Source organism: Nannobrachium achirus (genome assembly GCF_963921795.1).
Source record: "Nannobrachium achirus genome assembly, chromosome: 7".
Classification (NCBI taxonomy): Eukaryota; Metazoa; Chordata; class Actinopteri; order Myctophiformes; family Myctophidae; genus Nannobrachium; species Nannobrachium achirus.
In genome coordinates, this window is record NC_137816.1 from 26,634,524 (window position 1) to 26,656,303 (window position 21,780).

The window sequence follows — 21,780 nt, forward strand, 5'->3', positions numbered from 1 at the left end:
CCCTGCTTCATCTCTCTTTCAGTCTCTCAACTAAGGGGTACTTGGCCTGAAAACATTGAAGACCCCTGTTCTATAGCTGTTTGGCGACAGCGCTACCGAATGTGCCACCGACCTAACCCTAAAACCTAACCCTAACCCTTAGTCTAACTAATGGGACGTAGAAATATCAAGATTTTACCATCTTAAACACTGTGCCGCCGTGTTATGTATTGTGTCCATTGTATTGTATGCTCTTCACTGAGATTAGAGCCAGGTACAAACCTCATCCTTGGTTTTGAACTAAGCACTTTCTGTGTAGTTGATGCATTTACTGAATAGTGTAGTTTAGTTGGAGTAGCTTTTGCTGTGCCGTGGTGTTATGGTTCCAGAGCAGGGGGGTAAAATCTATGCCACTGTTTAGTTTAGGCTTGGTTTTCTTTCTTTCTCTGGCTGGCGGCTACATTTGTCACGTCTTCCTTTCATGTCACCACTCACCACCTGCTCCCAAATTCCTGAACATTCTCTAAAAAGCTTTCAGTCCCTCCCTCTCTCTCTCTCCTCTCCTCTCCCTGGCCTCAACATGCCACTCTCTCTGCCCAGGAGGACTCAAAGGGGAAAAAACATTGCAGCCGTTTCCATTCACTTACTTTACAAACATTCTCTCTCCGTCCGGCTCTTCATTTGTTAATTGCTCATTTTGATGCTGCGTTAGATTAGTTTAGGTTTTAAGATGTACCAAATCACAGATGCCATCATGTGCCCTTTCCATTTTAATGGTTTACATTGACCCAGCCTTGTGGTTATGCCTCAATACAGTGATTCTCAACCTTTTCAATTTTGAGGACCACCAGTTTGATACTATGTATTGCCGTTGAGAACCAACACAGTGTCCTCAGTGTCATTTTAAAGGGATAGTTCACCCCCAAAATGACTTATTTTCTATCAATTACTCAGTCCCCATGGAGAACCCGGACCACACATTGAAACCACTGCCTTAAAAGGAAGGTAGTTTACCAACACCAGAGAATCCAGCCCCTCGCATGATGTGGGACACCCCCCACCAAACCACCCACACCACCCCAGCCTTCAGATGGTGCCGACTGGGAGACAGCATTCACCTGCTGCCTGGCACTGCATAAGCCAGCTGCTACTGTACCCCTCCTCTCTCTCTCTCTCTCTCTCTCTCTCTGAGGGAGGGAGGGAGGGAGGGAGGGAGGGGGAGAGAGAGAGAGCGAGCTCCCATCTGGTTATTCTCCGTGTGCATTTTGATTTGTACATGGAATAGCTGAGGGGCCGCTAACAAAGCTGACAGGCGTCCTGTTACCCCTGGCCTTCTCTGGTGCCTCCTGATGGCATTGTTGTGTCCAGACACACACACACACACACACACACACACACACACACACACACACACACACACACACACACACACACACACACACACACACACACACACAATAGAGACTAGAGCAGAGTTTAGAGAGAGGGAGACAGAGCGATGAGAAAGGGAGGGAGGGATGAGAGAGACAGACAGACACAGACCACACAGACAGACATACATAGAGTAAGAGAGACAAAAAGAGACTAGAAAGAGAACCAGTGAGAGTGAGACAGAAATGAGTTGAACATTAACCAGTAGCGGAATGAGGTTGTAAAGTCACAGGACCAGCGGCTTTCTGTGACTGCTGTCCCCTGCATCCACTGTCTACTGCACTGCTTCTCAAAGTCCTTGAAGGGGCTCCAGTGGGTCCAAAGCCTAATTAGTTATAATGCATTAAAGGTGTATTCAGTGATAATGAAAGTGGCCGGGGGTCATCTTGTCCCTTACTGGCCTTACAGTGTGGAAATGTTTAGTTTTTTTATAGATTTTTTGACACCATTATAATGTTCTTGTTTCGATCATTAGACCCAATCACTGAATATCGGTAGGCCTACGTCTCCAGCTTCAGGATATGTATGATATGATTTACTACCAGACTGTGTCATTTTATGAGTTCAGTAGTTTACAATCTAGGCATTTAGCAGACGTTCATAATTCAGAGCGACTGTGGTTCTCAAACTTTTATTTTGACCATCATAACTAAACATCATAACATAACTACGGCCATACTCTACCCTGATTGGTCGAGGACTGGCTGGCCACCTCTGAAAACTGAATCTAGCTATGCTCGTAACACAGACCATTGTGGAAGTCCTTATATGGTCAGCACACATTCTAGTGAGGAGAATGAATGGAAAATGTACCTATTATATTTGTATTTGAATGAAATACAATCACTGAATTCTACAAATGCCTTCTAAATCAGTAGTTCTCAAACTTTTCCATGGCAAGGACCCCCAAAATGAAACATTTGCCAATCCCTGATAACTACCAGCCTGTCCAGCCTGAGCCAGATGTTATCCCTTACTTAGCAGACCTTGTATTGAACTGTACTTTCATTTGCAAACTGATGTATTCAATCAATGATGTGAGGTTTGACTCTACATATCATCACTGTTTAAATTGACAGATTGCAGACATACAAATGGTTGTATGCAAGTAATGAATGAATTAACAACTTTTAACAAGATGTTCCCGATTTGGGAATGTCATGTGAAATCTTTACCATAATAAATTCATATTAATATATATGAAGTAATGTGGTATTTACGGTATCAGTTTTTACCAAACCAGATTTAGTGAAGTGAACTGAAGCAAATGTTTCCCAATTATTTATGATAATGTACAATACCTGTAGTATAACCTGTGCAATGCTATTGCTCTAGTTATTCGAGGTCAGATTATACATGTTTGTATCCTCACAAACGCAGTGTACACATTATACTATTTTCAACTATTTTACTGTAGTTTTATATTATCTGCTATTATACATTTCTTTATTCTTGTGCCTGAAAGAAATACACCAATGTATTTTTTTGTTTTTGTTTTGGTGAACAGCTTGGCCAGTAATTCTAATGGACTGCATTGTGTACTGCACACTAAATTGTGTGTAATGCTCCTTTTAACCACATGGAGGCACTGTTCTGTTTGATTCATTCAGGAAAGAGAACTCATACAGAATCAACAAGGGAAATTGGAAGCAGTGATAATTTTGACAGCAAATTTTGATTTTGTTTTAGTCAGTCTTTTGAATACATTTTCATTTAGGTTTAGTTGACTAAATTACGTTAGTCAACTAAATCTACAGTTGATTAAAAGTCAACCAAAAATTAACAGGTTTAGCTGAAGTGGAAAGGTTTTAAATGTACTTATTTTGTACATATTTGTATGAATTGAGGACAGCAAAACTTAATTTAACTAAATCAAAAAGACAAGCAACTCACTTCTCTAATCAATGTAGGTCAGTGGTGGTTTGCAGTTATTTCAATCACTTCTTTTTCACATGTATCTGTGATGGGGTAATACAATTATTGGTAAGACAGGGAGACCCCTTTTACTGAACAAACACTAACTATGATTACTTTTGGAATATAGAGCTTATATTTTCTTTAAAAAATCAGAATCACAGAAGTACATGACCACTTAAAAAAAGATCTAATATTAACAAGGCCATTACATTTAAGATGAGACAGGAGAAAGCTAGGACAGCAATCAATTCAATTTATTGTCACATCAGTCAGTATATGTGGTACAACTTATGAACAAGGCATTTCAGATATTTTCAGCTCACAAAACAATTTATATTATTCTATCGCCATGATCAATACATCAGTAGCTGGGTTTCTGTGAAACTTGTCTGGGGGGAAAAAAATACTTGTTTGTTGGAATGTGTTTAAATGCTTCATAAGACAGTTGGAGCCAACATTAACCGGAAAATGATCAACTCTTCTGTAGACTAAAGACAAGTTTTAAGAGGTGATTTAAAACAGAACAGTGAATTTGCTCCCATCATCTCCTCAGGCAAATCGTACACAAGCAATACATAAGCAGCCCTGGCCTGCACAACACACAAGGGAGAAAATTCAGATCTAACATTTGAACTTTCTCCCTATTTCAGAATGGCTCTGAGTGGATATTTCACTTTCAAACATGTTAACGTCTACACAGGCTTTTGTTAGCACCCCAGACAGTTTTTAAGTTGCTTCATTCAGTATTTAGATATTTGATTTTGATCGGACATGCCCCTTTCCTAATACAAACCCAATGTGACTTACAAACTCCATTTTACCATGATAAGATTCATGGAAAATACTTTTCTTGCTACAGTCAAAATGTAAGTCATTCTTTGTGTTGTGTAAAATGGCGTGGCTGTGTGTTGTGGTTGGTAAATTGACAGATATTTTATTCTTCTATTTTTACGCATGACGCAATACGCAGTGGTTTACATTTTGAGATGGTTTTAATTTGAAGGTTGAATCAGTTAAGTCAACTGTCCTCCATTTCTTCACTGCTACCTGAAAGTTCTGAATTAACTTGACCACTGAATGTACCACCAGAATTGTTGAAGGCTGCTATCTTGTGTTAAAAAGTAAAGAATAAAGCATGTTTAATTTGTCTGTATTCAGGGGTAACGGGCGGACAACAGGTCTATCATTTGACAGCGGGTCTGGTTGTAGATTTTGATATCCACCTGTTTCCGCAAACATTAACTGGAGCATTATGTGTAGGACACTTCCGGTAAACAGCAGACATAACAGCTCACGTCGCAGATGCAACTGCTGTGAGCTTGTAGATCACACTCGGCTGCGGCGCCGGAAGCTCCGTGCAACTTCTGCGCAATGCACGATGGGATGTTGGAAAGTTGTGGCTAAATCATGGATGACGGGTTGGTCTATGGTTCTGATTATGACTGGACTATTGACTGGACGGTTGTCAAAATTGTACCCGTGCAGGACTCTGAACCAAAGTTGAACATGGGTCAGAGGGTCCAGATACAGACAGGCACCTCCCCAGACCGCAGGAGTCGCGTGCACAATGACACTTTGGGATAGAGCAGTGGTGAACGCTAACTGGCCCCTAACGTAGATTGACCACGAGAGTTGATTTGGGAACCTACGGCTGTTGCTGGTAAACCCCGCCCCTGGAATCCAAAACCCAACCCCCAACACCCACCTTTTACAGAATGTAAATTTACATTCTAGTCTGTTATAGGTTAATCATTATAGGACATAAGAAACTAGTCTGTTATAGATTAATTATAGGATATATCACACAAAGAGTTAATACATTGACACGTCTTCATCGCTTCTGTTGGCGTGATTGCATGCTACATAAACGCTCTAGGTTTTGGTCTTGGTTATCTTACAAATTGCTACTTTCCAAATCCTACATAATCACATAACACCTTACTCAACAAGTCACAATGTGGCACAATGTGGGCTTGTAGAGTTTCCGTTTTCACTACTGATATTGTTCGAACATTTCAAGAGACCACAACCTGCTGCCCATAGTGAAGAGCTCGAAAGGGGCTTCCAGAAAAAAGCAAGAGGTATGACTGGAGTGTGGTGGATAATGTTGCAGAGAGTACCACCTATTGGACAGAGTGATTGGAGGCCTGCTATGTCACTGTTCATTGACAAAAATGTATTCATCTTCAGACAATCATTTTCTTAATAAACCAGTGGTTTTCAACCAGTGGTCCTTGAGGGGGATCCAGGTGGTCCCCAGCTAAATAATAGAGTTGGTAACAAAATGGACCCTTATAGATCTTTAACTCAAGTGTAAAGTTAAACCAAATGGACCCGTAAGGGTCTATTTGGTTTAACTCTACACTGACCTGCATTACTTAACACATTTGACACCAAAGAAGGAGATCTCCTTCTTATCTCTATTTCCTAGTTCGGGGCCAGGTGTTTTTACCCGTTTTTGGAGGACAAACGTGCGCGGTGCAAAACCCCTGGCATCTAATGTACAAGAAGTTCTACTAGTTCCTATTATCACACATCACAACTTCATACTCGCAAAGCACACCGATGTACAATCCTACACACCACACAGTACAAGAGTTATAGATAAATTAACACTGAGGATTGTACTGTATACACATTTTTCACAACTTATCATGTAAATAATGATTAAATAAATGTAACGTATTTCCATCTCTGCACCACAACAGACTTTCACATCACATTGATGTAATCTCAAGCTTCCTGAGAACGACACTGATCTTCATATGGAAGGGCCTCATGAAACGCAAGTCTCAATGGCAGAGCAGTCACAGCAGAAACCAAGAGAGGAACAACTTCCAATGTGCGAGCTCTTCGTTAGAGGTCCTCACTCCTTACACATCGAGTGTTTTTTCATACGATTTAATTCCTCTGGGAGAAGAATACTTTTCCAAACCGTTTGCACCATGAGTATGTCCCCACAGAACGCAAGTGTTACACGGCTATAAATCAACTCGATCTCGATTCGGAACGAGGCCGATTTCGGTTCAAAGCGAATAAAGACTTCAACATGTAAGAATGAAGCATCAACAATATCGTTGCTGTCGGGCAGAAACTTCTTTCTCAAAGTTGAAACTTTTTTTGTCCAACTTTATCGTACAGCACCACGCAAAAGCAACAAAAGTAGATCACCAAGCTGGAAAAAAATCTGCTACTTTTGAATTTGAATTCCAGCTGACAGACTATGAATAGTTTTGATGCGAAATACTCGCAGGTGATTTTCATATGCATTTATCATGTCACCAGTGTATTTAAGGACCTACAGTATATATTATTATATACTGACAAACCTATTACCCACTGGGGCTGGGTAATATGTCATATCCATATCCTGATATTGACTAGACTTTATAGTCTCGGATTTCTGTATTCCTGGTATTAATTATTTAAGCACCAATTTTACTTTTAACACGTTCAAAGATAGCGAAAATAGCTGTTCTTCAAGGTCACAAAGCATTGCATCACAACACATTGAGAACTTGTAAATCCGCTATTTTCACTATTATTACAACATTAAAAAAGATGATATTGACAATATGATATTATCGTCACGATATCGATAAGATATATTTGCTAAATAAATGGGGATATTTAATTTCATATTATTACCCAGCCCTATAACACACTTCATCACTCAACTGCAGAACAACTTCAAGCCACCTCTGTGTGACAGACAGCAGAGCTTCACTCCAGCGCCACTTCCTCTCGGCCCGGCGGTGGGGACGCGTCTGCACGTCCATGTCAGCCATTTTGCCATCTCCTCCCACCCTGCAGGCTTCAGAAAGACGTGTCACCGGCAGCTTTCATGCACTCATTGAAGTCTGTAGGCACGTTCAGCATGGAGCAAACCTGGGAGACAAGGAAAATTAAGTGTGGTTAGGATATTAAAAGGGGGCCCCCAAAATTATTGGCAAAAGAAATTACACCATGTTAGTTCTTTTGACCAAACTGGAACACAATCGATTGATCATTAAAATAACATGAGCGGGCCTGAAAACCAATCTGACCACTTGCATGGCTGTCGAAAACTCGAGATTTTCAAGTGGGCCCTGATGCAGAAACGGTTGAGAACCACTGCACGCCCAGAGAATCATTTCTACACACAAGCAGTCCCTGTGACTTGCTGCAGAAACAAGGACGTTGCTATGCACATGCATGGAATGTACGCATGTAGACATATCTACACTGTTTTATAGAGATTTAAAAGTAATTATTACAGGGCTTGAATGAATGAATACTTTATTCTGATTGTCAATCACTGAATTCAGCGGTGTATTATTTAAGCAATATTACACGAGAGGGTGTGCATTATCGTGGTTAATTGCACAACAGCTTTGCTTTCTGTAGGCAGGGCTGATGTGCAAACCACGATAAGGCAGACCCTCAAGTGTAATATTGCGATTATACAACAGTTGCCCTTAAAAAAATGCGTCAACTTCATTTCATTGTAATTAAGATATTCAAGAGGAATTTGTAATTTTTAATGACACATTTAGCTATTACTGTATGTCCCTGAACTTCACATGAAAACTGCTAGCCTAGCATAGTGTGGGGAGAGGGAGCTCTTCAGCTCTTTCACAACCAGCACAGCTGATATCTTTGTTTGATGAGACCGTGCAGTAGTGCTCATTATTTGCACGGGTAGAGAGCTATTTCAACCAATCAGATTGCTTTGGAACTACCTGTTGTTTAATTCTTGATAATGAACGCTGGGCTCTTTAACAGGCCGCTGTCTAATCAAAGACTCAGATCAACTGGCTGCACTGCTTGAATTTAAATGCTGTATCCAACATGACAGCCATGAAAACACAATGACATTTACAACTAAACGTTGCTCTCAAGTTTTAGAAAACATTTGAAGCGAGAAATGAACGATACAGTAAGCCAAAATGTATTGCATTTGATCGACACTTCTTTGTTTCCCGAGGCTGCGGTGTTACGCTGGGCGGACGCCCAGCGCAACACTTATGGAATACTTTAATTACCGTAAGCAAGAAAATATTTATTTATTTATTAAGTAGGTGCCTTATCAACCTGAAGGGTTTTATTTTTCCAGCGACCGGTCAATTAACCCTTGCGTTAATGCATCTGTTGTAAAATCTTGCACAAACACAAGAAGATAAGCATAGGTATACATCAGGCATAACTGTGTGAGCAGTGCCACTGCCAATGCCTCCAGTGCTGAAACTATTGTATGGACTATAAGAAATGATGTGACTCACAGAGGATTAAACCTCACTCCTGCTGCACCGAAGTCTTTCTACAGTGCATCTGCCTTTGTTAATGACCATTCATTGAGATGGTGAAGTTGATGGAATTATTACCCTGGCCTAGTTTAGAGAGAAGGTAAGTTCACATTTGAGGGGGTGTGGAGTAGACGGCAATGAAATGTTGATCACATTAGAACCGGGTTTGTAATCAACTACAGTCATTTAAATGAGCAGCACTGTAACCCAAAACTTTTTTTCTGAATCCCATGTGTGACAGCTGTGGTTACATGAGCCAAATTCTTTCCTTCTTAATTAACTGCATGAACCCCAACATCCCTAGACTGGGGCAAACGGTCAGTAAAAATAGCACATCTATGCGTTGTGAGCTTGTGGATTTTCGGTGCAGAGATTTGGTGTCGAGGCCTTAGTTACTTCCATTCCTGTCTAAATTAAATCTCAAGACGGAAAATGTTAAGCAAAGTCTTAAAAATCCATGATTTGTTAAACTCACACTAGCGCTATATTTCCTAAACAATTAACACACTATGTAGAATAGTGATGTTTTGGTAGCCATACAGCCGGCCAGTTGAGGAAATTGCAGATTCAGGCTTTAACCTTTGCTTATTATGAAATATCAGAGACCATTAGGGTCTCTAGTTTGACCATTTCACTTGTTTTCGGTGAGTGACATGCTTCCATAGAGGACATGACAACTATGGAATCTAAATGACTGAGACTCATGTGGTAAAAAGGCTGTGCTTTGCACCTGTCTGAACTTGGCGCGGACTTTCCCCACGTTCTCCAACAGGTCCTCAGCCTGGGCGTCGTCATGAGGAAACTTCTCCATCAGCCCAATCAGAGTGTCCAGAGCCTTCTCACGCTTCCTGACCGAGACAAGACATAACAGTGACCAACGGGCACGTGACACCTGTCCCGAGTCCTGTTCTGACTGAGTGGACACAAAGGTGTTCCAACAGAGGTTTCTCAAACATTTTCTTGTCAAGGACCCCCAAATTGATACGTAAAATAGGCCATGGATGGACCCCCATTTGAATAGATTTTGTGCCAGGGACTCCCAAATACAGTGGCAGCGAAAATAACCACTTTCAAACCGACGTCTATATTTTGAGCATGTCATTATAGCCAGACTTTTTCCAAAATTCAGACTAAATAACTACATTGATCTATTTTTCCCACCTAAAAAACAAGGCCTCTGCCTGGAACGCATATCAGTACAGTAATACTTGTGAGATCTTGGGAGGATACCAGTAAGACTCCCTAATCGGGAGATAAGCGACCGTCAGGTCACATGTATACACAAAGAGGGCTGTAACTGCCATTGGTTCCTAGTTGTGTGGGCAATGTGTAGACATACTGTGTACCGATGTGCGCGATTTTAGGGCAAAAATTGTAGGAGCAGTGTCCACAAATGTGTTTTGCAAGAATCGGCCTCATGGTGGCGCTAGAAGAGGGCCATGTGACAAACGAGGGGTGGGGTGTCCGCGTTGCCTTGGCGGACAAATAGGTACCGGCCCCGGCTCTCCCGGACGCTCCTAGCCCGAGTTACGGCATTTTATGTGAGCTGCAGTGGAGGGGGTCCTCCACTGGGGGCGTCACCACTTTTGCATCCGTTCTGGAGCACCAGGAGTGGGTGGTCCCCGGGAATTCCCCGTGAGCAGCCCCGTTGGGGTGGTCATTTGGTCATTTTTGCACATTTGGTCATTTTTTACACTTGGGGGTCCCCCAGGGAGCTGGGGGTCCCTGTAGCTCCGGGGGTCCTTGGAGGTTGTAGTTTGGCAGGTAAGGAGTGTGTGTGCAAAATGTGGCATGGATGGGGGCAACGGTTGTGGAGATATGAGCAGGGCAAAAGTGTGACGTGTGACGTGTGACACCTGGGGGTCCCCCAGGGACCTGGGGGTCCCTGGAGCTGCGGGGGTCCTTGGAGGTTGTAGTTTGGCAGGTAAGGAGTGTGTGTGCAAAATTTGGCATGGATGGGGGCAACGGTTGTGGAGATATGAGCAGGGCAATAGTGTGACTGACTCACTCACTCACTCACAGACGGTGGAGGTTTTGGTAGTAAATGCGACCTGACGGTCGCAATTATTGATCATCTATTGCAGAATACACAGAGAAATGAAAACAAACATGGATTCCATTTACATTAAGATGTTGATATTTGACAAGAACACACCTGGACTTGGCATCCGTGTTGTTCTGAAGGAGACATTTCCAGGTGACAGCGAAGCCGTAGTAGAATGAAAGCTGAAAGAGGCCACATCACAAACTCAACATCCTGGACTAAACCAACAGATTTGAGGTGAAGCCATGTAAAGAAGCCATGGACAGAAATGTCACTGGCCCATGCCAACAATGGATCTACAAGCTGGAAATTCATTGTTGTCAGTGTGCACTATGGAGTACAAATTAGGCTATAGTGTGTTCATTAAAGCTATGATACTTAAACTTGAAATTGTAACTGGGATTTGAACCCTGGTCCCCTGTATGACAGACCACATTTCTAAAGCCCCTTTTCGACTGCAGTTTTAGCACCACACCACACCACACTACACCACACCACACTGCACCACATAAAAATATCTACATTTTCCATTACACAAAAGTACCCCTATCGGTAAGAAACAAATTGACCCTTTTAACTGTGATTATAATACATAATACATTTGTATTACAACTATCCTAATTATAATGCACTATAATGGATTATAACTGTGATTATAATACATTATAAAGTATTAATGTATAACTATGATAATTATAATATACTATAATAGATTATAATAGTGGTTATAACACAATATAATTTATTATCATGTATTACAACTATATCCTGGTGGTCTAAATGAAAAGCCAGTGAGTGATCAGTCATTATGTTTGGCCCTGTGTGGCCTAGCTCAGACCTACTCTAGAGTGGATACTTTTTAGTACCCAGTTTAGTACCACTTTCACACCACTCTACCCAGGACCTTGTAGTGGAAAACCTCACACAAGTGGGCGGTGTGGTGTGGAGTGGTGTGGAGTTGGGCCAGTGGAAAAGGGGCTTAAGAGGCAGTACCCATGTTGAGCTTCAGCCAGGACTACCTGGTGAACCAGTGTTATGTCCTACTCGACACCAGGGACTAAATGTGTCAATGGATGAGTAGGGAGACCACCTCCATCTACGTGTCCGGGTAGCTCAGTCGGTAGAGCCTTTGGACCACAAGGTCATGGGTACGATCCTGGGCACAGCCAACTCAGTGTATGAGTAGCACGGCTCGGTTGAGGCAAGTTGTGAGGCAAGTACTGGGAGCTGATGGTAGTGTGGCGTTCCACCTCAGCAATCCATCTCCCAGGGGTCTACCGCATTGTAACGGGGACAGACTCCTGCGTGTTACTTACTGGCTGATACCGACAATAAGCCACTCCCGACATACTTGTTGTCCATCTACTGCTGATGTACTATTATATTAAACATACATACAACAAAAATAACATGTTCCATAACCTGACCTCAGTAGATACTTGGGCTCCATGCCGGGCCCCATGTCTCCGACCCTCCAGCGTCCACTGACGGATCCCCTTCTCGAAGCCCTCGTGGTACCCCTCCACATAACACCTGGAACCACAAAAAACATAACAGAAACGCTTGTTTGGTGGCCCTGGCCCCCAAAATATTCAGGACCCAGGCCCCCAAAATATTCAGTATTTAAGTATAGAAATTATACTTAAAGTTATACCATGTAACTTTTTTTATAAAACAAATCTTAATTTCGCGGAACAATGACGTCATTTGCATCATCCGTATACGTTGTGTATACGTTGGCCAATCACATTGCGGATCATACACACATGATACACTACCGGCCAATTACAGTGCATCTTGCGTCTCTTCAGGAAATAGCTTGCTTCAACAGCTTTGTTTACGCTGGTCTAGAAGTCTAGCATGTAACTCCCCAACCGCTGCTCGTAGAGGGACACGAGAGACCTCTATGGATGCGTCTCGGCGAGGCGAGTGGTCGGTGGTCTGAAGGCTGGTCCGCGGCGAGAAACGGCCGAAAAAAGCAGACGCGACCGCGGTTTGCTATACTGCTACAGACCACTAGTTGAGCAACTTACACAGTATAGCTTTAAGGCGGCATTTAGTTTTAGTTTCAACAGTAGGGGCCACTTTGATATGGAATTGTAGCTTCTTCTAGTTTTCAAATACGTCTTAGGGACAATTACTTTTTTATGATGTCCTGATGTCAAGGCCCTGTGAGGGATGTAATCATGTAGGCGATACTGAGGTGCCATCCCATTCTATACTTTAAAAACCAACAATAAAAATCTTAAAATTCGATTCTGTAATGAGTGGCCAGGACTGGAGTTCTATGATGTTGTTTGCGGGTTCAAGTTAAAAGATATGCTGCAGCATTTTTTACTGTCCAGATTATTGCAGTAGTCCAAGCGTGTAGATAAATGCACTCGCTCTAGGTCCAAACCCTGATTCAATGTGGAGTCTATTATTTAGGTGTCTATATACATTTCTAATATGGTTGGTACTGGTAGCCCTAGAATGTCCACACAACCCAATATAGTATACCCTATAAGAGCAAAGGGTCGGTCTGTGATGCACTCTTACAGCACTGACCAAGGTCCTATGACCCAAACATGTTTTTCTTAGCTGCCGTCTAAAGAATCTTCCTTAAATGTTTTTTGTAGAGTTAAATGTCTTTTTCTGCCAGTTTGCCCTAGAATGGCTCATATGCCATACATTGCATGGGCAAATTGACTGGTGAATTGCCATTTGTGAGGAGTAATTAACCACACCTGTCAATGTGTGTGCCACCCCACATACATAGCCGGGGAGCCACTGTGTCAAAATGAGAGAAGACCTGTGATGTCATGACATACTCCAAATTTGTGTTTTTCCTATTAATTTGGTCAATAAGGTACACAGAATGAGAGGCCTGCTCTGCGGGAAACATTTGCGAAAAAAGGTTTCCAACTGACTTCACTATACTGGAAAAAACACACCAAAAAAAATATGCTTTAAGTAGCATGTGAGGGCCCAAACTGGGGGTTCTTCATGATTCTGAATCCATTGCAAGCATCTGTTTTGCATGAAAAACATTCCTTGGGCTAGATTTCAGCCTTTCAAACCTGTTAAAAATGTTGAGTCATCACTTTTCACCGTTATTTTGGTCCGTTTTCTAGCCCAAGGAATGTTTTTCATGCAAAACAAACGATTGCAATGGATTCAGAATCATCAAGAACCCCTAGTTTGACCCCTCACATGCTACTTAAAGCATATTTATTTTGGTGTGTTTCTTTCCTGTATCGATGGAAGTCGATGGGACAGTGAATATAAATGGCCATAACTTTTTTTCGCAATGTTTCCGACAGAGCAGGCCTCTCATTCTGTGTACCTTAATGACCAAATGAATAGAAAAAACTAAAATAAAAAGTATATCATGACGTCACAGGTAAAACCCTATTCTTTGAGCTTTTGGACCTGTGGCTCCCCGGCTAACAGTCATAGTATGCAATGCATGTATGCATTGAAGGAAGTTTGCTATACTTGACCACAGAGAATGTGGTCCTTGTGAATCTCGTGGAAACGTGGATATATTTGCATCAATTTTCAATTGGGCACTTACAGACAAGAGCGTCAAGAGTGCCACCGAAAATAATGTCTTCTCTCCATCCCTGAATACATTTCATCCATTCTAGAGCTATGTGCATTGTGCAGTGGCGTAAGTACCTAAGTAGTCAATTTAGTACTTACTAAAGTAGACTACTGTACTCAAGTAGGCTATTTCCAATTCCCAATACTTTTACTTCTACTCTACATCTCGGATCCAAATATTGTACACTACAATTATTTGAAAACTTTTAGTTACTTTGAAGAAATAAATTAATATACTATAAAACATGCATTACCCACTTTAGCGCTATTTTACACCTAAGCTATTTGAAACTATCCGATCTACAAGCTCACAACGCGTTGCATTTTGAATTCTGGACTTTCTGGTGTATTTCTACATTGCAGTATTGATACTTTTACTTAAAACATGTGAGTACTTTTCCCACCACTGCACAGTGCTTGCCAGGTGTCTGTCATCAGGCAGCTAGAAGGTTCACCTGTTATCTGCCATGATGATGCTGTCGAATAAGTCCTCACTTCCAGACCTGCCTTCCATCTTGTGTAGTGATGTAAGTCAACTGCTTAATGGTTTATCAACAAGCTTGTTGGTAAAATAATAACAGGAATAAGCCACTGTAAAGTGTGTCGCAAGTTGCTAACTAGTATGCTACTAGCCAAAACCAAAACACAAAACAAAATGCTGTGCAAGCAAGTAGCTTCCTTCCGTCCGCTACACTGGAGATTTTTATACTTCCTCTAGAACAGTTCCCATTGCTCTAGAAGGGTTGCCATCTACCGGTCAGGAGGGGTTCTGCATCTTGTACAAACCGTCAGTTTTTATGATGATGATGTACCATGAACTTTATTTACACTTTTGGTATCCAAGAATGCTGCTTATAGTTCTTTACAATTCAAAATGTAATACATGTTTAAAGGGGCAATAGGCCTACTTTAAAAAGCAAAGCAATCACTTTAGGAGATGCTAATAAATACCTTTCTGAAACGTTATTGTGCTATCCTCGAGTATCTTGTACTTGTTTAATTTTGTTTTTATTAATGTCATTGTGGTATTTATTATTACAATTCTGGACCAAAATACGTCTATATTAGCCAAATTTATTTTACTAGGCCTATATGTGTTATTGATGTTGTGTTATTACTGCTACAATGTTGGGGAACCAAAACCGAAATAATTTATCTTTTAATCGTATATAACATACAATAAAAATCCCAAATGTATTGCATGATTAGGCAAAAGAAAATATTGTTCCTCCTAAAATTAAATTCGCTTACAGCAGAGACTTGAGAGGCGCTGGCTTACAGTAGTTTGACAGCAGAGGGCGCTATTAGACAGCCAATGTCCTTCTTGCGATGCCCAATCATTACACGAATCACCCCATTTTCTGTGAATTACACACGTGTGCTCTTCTAGTTCTAAGAAGTATTAGGCCTAGTACAGTGGTGGTTATGGACTATGATATAATGTGTTATGATGTGATTAGATAGATAGATAGATAGATAGATAGATAGATAGATAGATAGATAGATAGATAGATAGATAGATAGATAGATAGATTGATTGATTGATTGATTGATTGATTGATTGATTGATTGATTGATTGATTGGCAGGCAGGCAATACTGTGTTCTTTAAAATGTGTCTGAGTAATCCGTAAGAGATGGTCTGTGTTGAGGCTGCCAGACACGAAAATTAAATTATTAATTCATTCATTCATTCATTCATGAATTCATGAATTCGTTCATTCGTTCGTTCATTCAATAGACAGATAGATCACTGCAGCAACAAACAATGAACTAAAATAGGGTATTTCTTTCATCATGATCATTTTTGTTACGTTTTATTTTTGACATAAGCATTAATTATACACAATAGTGCTGTGAGTGTTATGCCATTCTTTATTCAATCTTAAAAAATAAAAAGCTATTGCATGACACTGATTTGTAAGTTACCCTTTTCAACAACTTAAGTGCCTGTGTCAAATATTTTTAGATATATCAGAAAATTATGTCAATGGGAAGCTCAGCTGCATCTGTTATATTTTAAAGGCGTACAAAAGAGAAGGAAATGTATCACTGTACAAATACATAAGGTAATAAACATAGATATTAACAAATACACATAAAAAGGTCCACACAGAACACTTAGCTGTTCCAAGTGTCATTTAAATAACTAAATAAATACTTTGATTTGCATTCAGTTCTTCTTTTAGCTTCTATAATGGGAGTGGTGTAGTGCCATTGGTCCATGGTGCATGACTTTTTATATTCCATACCAGTGGTATACCTGCTCCGGATCTGCAGTCCACTCCAATTTCGCTATCCTTTGTACTTTGTTCATTTAAAACTACTTAAACCCTATATATACTTAGTTGACTGGGGTCTCCCAGGGCTAGATCCTCTTATTTCCGTCTGCATGTAATCTCCTCACCAAAATAGACGATCTGCAAGCTCACAATGCATCAAATTGCAACATGCTGTGGACTTTTAGACTGGCTCTTTTCACTTAATGTTTGCCCCAGAATAGGGATGCTAGGGTTCATATGTGGTTAAATAGGATGGTAGATTCCATATTCAGTATTCTGCAGGTTACTGCTCTACTCTCAGATCTGTTTGCTGGGAGTCAATGGCTGTAGATTTTGCAGCAGTCGAAAACTCCAACCAATCGGGACACGGCCATCTGGAGTTCTGGTCCTTTGTGTACAGCGAAATCCAAAGTTCTGGTGATTCCACTGCACTATACTGTGCATGCAGGAAGGAGGAGTGCATGGATGCAGGTCTCACACACAGCATATATAGCAACAAGTGTGAACATAATGTCCCTGACATCTCAAGTGTCTTAATGCTTCTGTAACACCCACGATTCAAGCCCGGGTCTCCTACATGCATGGGAACATCTTAACCACTGGTCTAAGAGGGAATGCCCTCTTGGCCTGTGGAGATATTAGGCTTTTGGTAGTCAAACAGAGGCTCTGAGCCACTCTGCTACTACACTTCCAACTGAAGGAGAAACTCATCTGTTGTTGAAGCTGGGACTGTGGATGAACTGAGACAGCATCCCAAACGTGTCCATAGTCTGCTCGGGTGCCTGTGTAGGGTTCTGCTCTGGACGGTGCTGGTCCGTCAGTTCTGGACCTCCTCCTCCGGCCAGCCCAAAGTCCCCGGTGGTACTGACCCTGGGAAGGAACTGGGAGAGAGCCGGCAGACCCCGGTCTCGACCCTGAAGCCTCTGCCGGTGGTTCCCCAGACTGAGCAGGGTGCCGTGCTTGTCGGAGACGTAGACGTTGTAGCCGTCCGCCTGGATCTGCTCCCTGAACGTGCAGTCATCTCTGCTGTAGGTGTGCTGCATGCCGGGACAGAAGGACAGACAGTCAGAGACAGAGTTCTGGAGCAAATCAGGGACTGATGCCATTTGCTCATATATTTGCCATTGTTTTTTAAACTGCTGTATAGTATTGCTCATCATTGATGGTGCTTTTTGTCATGTTATTCAGACTGTTTTTGTATTGCTACCCTCTGTATATTCTTAACTGTTGTGCTGCCTCTGGCAACGGAATTTTCCCTGCAGAATCAATAAAGATCTATCTAGGCAATGTGACAGTATTGCAGAAGCTTAATATGCGCCGTTGTAAGGGTGCCATGCACCCACAATATCAGACCTACAAGCTCAAAGCGTGTTGCCGAAGGGACGCGCTTTGAGCTTGTAGGTCTGATATTCCTGATAGTCCTACTGTAGGGCAAAAGTGGAAGAGGGGTGGAAGGCAGGTCAGGGGGTGGGGTACTGACAGAGGAAGTGCGTAAATTGTGTTGACACTGGCCACAGAGAGACAGTCAGGGCCAAGGTTATTGCAGCATGCTTGTTGTAATGTTTCATTCATGCAAACACATCCTACCCTGTACCACTCTGGACAAAGGTTGGTGAACCGATTGACTGATTGACTGGCTGGCTGGCTATCTGGCTGACAGTCTGATGTGCCATTTTTTGAAGGAGTGTGTGTGACACGCATGCATGCTATTTTGCTAAGAGATACGTTGTATAGTTTAATTTATATATATACATTAATTTCTCCCATTGACTTGAAAGGGGACCAAGGCAACCACAGTTGCAATTTCCAATTACATCTTTCCAGTTATTATTAGCGTGGTTGTCCTAACATGGCAACACACAACTTTTTCAAGAGTGACCAAAAGTTTGACGCACTATTCCTCCCACAGTTTTTGCGCCACACAGGAATCGATGCATTTCTGTGGGGAAAAGTTGTATAGTTGAATTGATATTAATTTATTAGTGAATTAATTTTCCCCATTGACTTAAATGTCCATATCCATATCTGAAGTTTGTGATGTCAGAAGTAGAGATATTGGCCAGCTCCATATATGGAGATCTAAGTGATGATCAAGTCGTCCACACATGCGCGCATTTTGCTAAGAGATAGGTTATATAGTTTAATTTATATAAATGTATCCATGAATTAATTTTCCCTGTTGACTTGAAATGGGAAAATTCAAAAGGTAAGACGAAATATATTTGCAAAATTTGTGTCACTGCAACTACATTTGCACTTTCCAGTTGCATGTTTCTAGTTGTTATTAATCTATTTATTATTATTTATGTATTTTAAATTGTTTTATTATTTTGGCTATTTATTTGTATTTTTCGGATTCTTCTTCTTATTTTTTTCATGAACGTGGCTATCTAATTGTGATGAATAGCCAAATCTAACATCTGTAGGCCACAGTGGTGTCGTTTCCCGAAAAGGTGCATGGCATGTATGGCACCACGTTGTTAGCCTTGGTGATAAGCCTACAGTTGGACAGACGACAGACAGCTGTGTTCCTGCTGCTCATCATAATAAAGGAGAGCTCACCGATGAAAAGAGCCTCCCGTCACCTTCCATGCAGAGGAACCGCGAGGTTGCTATTCCTTTAATGACAACACAGCCCGTATCCACTGAGCGGATCTCCAGGAGACCTGCAAAGACAATAGTAAAGACAATAAGGCTTGCGTTAGGGCGTTCCACATGTTAGTGGTAGCAGGAGAACGAATTTGAACCTTTTTTAGAGTCATGGGTTGAACGTGATTTGTGGAGCTGCCTCTGGTGTTGTAATTGTGGACATCCTTGACCTTTAGGAAATATTTTGCCAGGTACATGGGTATCTTGGTGGAGTAGTGTATCTTGTACACCAGGTGACCAGGCCCATTGCAAGATATTGTACTATGTCATCTACCGTGAGCCACTCCACATATAGTGATCGTCGGCGGCCCAGCGTCTAGTCGGCAACCTGGCCAACTCGGAACAATGTAAATAGGGAATGAATGCCCCGCCCTTTAATGCAAACCCCATTATACCTGTTTTCATAGGACCCGTTTTGACCATCTGTCTGCCTGTGTCCATTTATGCCCATATATGGAGATATCTGTATCTGTATGTCTGTCTGTCGGCGTCCATTTTATGTCCATATATGGAGATCACTGCAGTTATAGTTCTGGGTCCATTTTATGCCCATATATGGAGATATCTGTCTATCTGCGTCCATTTTATGCCCATATATGGAGTATCTGTATGTGCCTCCAACTGTGTTGCAGACACAGTGCCGGTTCCCCCTTTAATGCAAACCTCATTATACCTGTTGTCATAGGACCCGTTTTGAACATCTGTTTGCCTGTGTCCATTTATGCCCATATATGGAGATATCTGTATCTGTCTGTCTGCGTCCATTTTATGCCCATATATGGAGATCTTTGACCATCTGTTTGCCTCTGTCCATTTATGTCCATATATGGAGATATCTGTATCTGTCTGTCTGCAATCCATTTTATGCCCATATATGGGGGCATTCATTTTATGCCCATATATGGAGAACGCGCGTGCCCGTGGGACGAACGGTTCTCGAGATACGCGGATTACATACATACATACACAATCACAGAGATTTTTTGTTGACTCATGTGGCGTACGTGATGTCAGAGCCTTTTATGTCACAATGAGTCAGAGCTTTCGCCGATTTCCTCCGGAACAGCCTGATGTCAACAATCAACCCCGCATAAGGAGATTCCGAACGTTTCGCGCCGGTTCGGGAAAACCGCGCGTCGGGTCGGGTCAAGACCCGGCACTGCACTCCGTGCCGCGGTGGGGAACGCGCGTGCCGAATCTGAAGCCGGTGGGACGAACGGTTCTCGAGATACGCGGATTACAGACACACAGACAGACAGACAGACAGACAGACAGACACACACGCAGAGACTTCTCGCATTTATAGATAGATTAGGAACAACAGGGGCCCTAGTATGCTTCCTTGAGGAACTCCGCAGTTTACTGACCTCCACCATCTGTTCTCTCCCCACCAAGTAAGAATGCATCCAACTCAGTGCTGTGCTGTCAAGACCGATAGCTTTTAATTTGTCAATCAGAAGAATAGAGTGATCTACGGTGTCAAATGCCTTCTGGAGGTCCAGCATGACCATGCCGCAATATTTGAGTTTGATGCAGTTGTTCAAATAGAGTGGGACTCTCTGAAGCCAGATTGGAACTCATAAATTAACTGTTACCCCCACGAATAGATTCCAGATAAGCGGTTGAAGATGGATGGATGGATGGATGGAAGGATATTTCAAATGAATCAAAGAACGTACGCAGCTAACATTCACAGCAAAAATCCTCAGTTTAGGACCAATTAACACTGATGATGTATTTAATAATCATCTGATACTGTAGGAAATGTACAGTCGTGGAGTTGCATTGAGGACAACTGACTGGGTCTTACTTACTATATCTTGTTTGAAGAGGGGAGCCGTGTACCTGTCCATCTGCACCGATCTGCAGGTGGACTCCGTGTCTGGCTGCATACAGATGTCTGTGTCTGACCGCCTGTCCCCAGCCGTTAGACAGGTGGGGACCCTCGTCCCCTACTGGAAAACAAGCCACTCCGACCGACAAGAGGATATTAGCGATGACGAACAACACTGCGATACACACCAATACCAACGGCATTTTTGCGTCAAACCCCCTTTTTTCTTCTTTTTTGTTTACCACGCGCTCACGTGCGTAAACGTTTTAACGCCGTATTTATCCAAAGAGCAGTTTATCTCCTCGTGCTTTGCGCCTCCAGTTGGTCAATGTGTATTAATAAGTCAACGTCCCGTTGACTTTTAAATGCCAGCCCAGCTTATCAGTGGGAGCGATAAGCATCTTCCCAGCGAGTTCTGAGAACGTCAACACGACATACATACACACACATACACACCCCCATGCAACGCCATGCGCAATTGCGCATCCAACTGTAAGGCTAAAATATAGCTACCACAAATCTGCAGGCTAGTAGAGAAATAAATAGGCCTACCCCATAATTAACAATCCTTTTATAAACCATTTAGGCCTAAATAATACAGTTAACTAAATAAAACGCATTAGGCCTATTAGCCTACTGTAATAGGTAATAAGCAACAACAACAACAACAACAACAACAACAACAACAACAACAACAACAACAATAATATGTTGTTGTTGATGTTGCTGTTTTTATTATTGTTGATGTTATTGTTATCATTGTTATAATTGACCT

The 21,780-nt window shown here is 41.9% G+C and overlaps 2 protein-coding genes across 2 annotated transcripts; both read right to left on the minus strand.

Annotated features, from left to right (window-relative positions):
• Positions 1–4,972: 4,972 nt before the first annotated feature.
• Positions 4,973–14,866, minus strand: lto1 (LTO1 maturation factor of ABCE1). Its single transcript, XM_080729506.1, has 5 exons — positions 14,697–14,866; positions 12,084–12,189; positions 10,768–10,838; positions 9,343–9,460; positions 4,973–7,215 (listed from the first exon to the last, which is right to left on the minus strand). The coding sequence occupies exons 1-5, from the start codon at positions 14,753–14,755 to the stop codon at positions 7,144–7,146; spliced, it is 426 nt and encodes a 141-aa protein (XP_080585632.1). The 5' UTR covers positions 14,756–14,866; the 3' UTR covers positions 4,973–7,143.
• A 1,229-nt stretch (positions 14,867–16,095) lies between these two features.
• fgf19 (fibroblast growth factor 19) lies at positions 16,096–21,323 on the minus strand. Its single transcript, XM_080729500.1, has 3 exons — positions 20,986–21,323; positions 19,085–19,188; positions 16,096–17,559 (listed from the first exon to the last, which is right to left on the minus strand). The coding sequence occupies exons 1-3, from the start codon at positions 21,206–21,208 to the stop codon at positions 17,230–17,232; spliced, it is 657 nt and encodes a 218-aa protein (XP_080585626.1). The 5' UTR covers positions 21,209–21,323; the 3' UTR covers positions 16,096–17,229.
• Between the last annotated feature and the right edge of the window lie 457 nt (positions 21,324–21,780).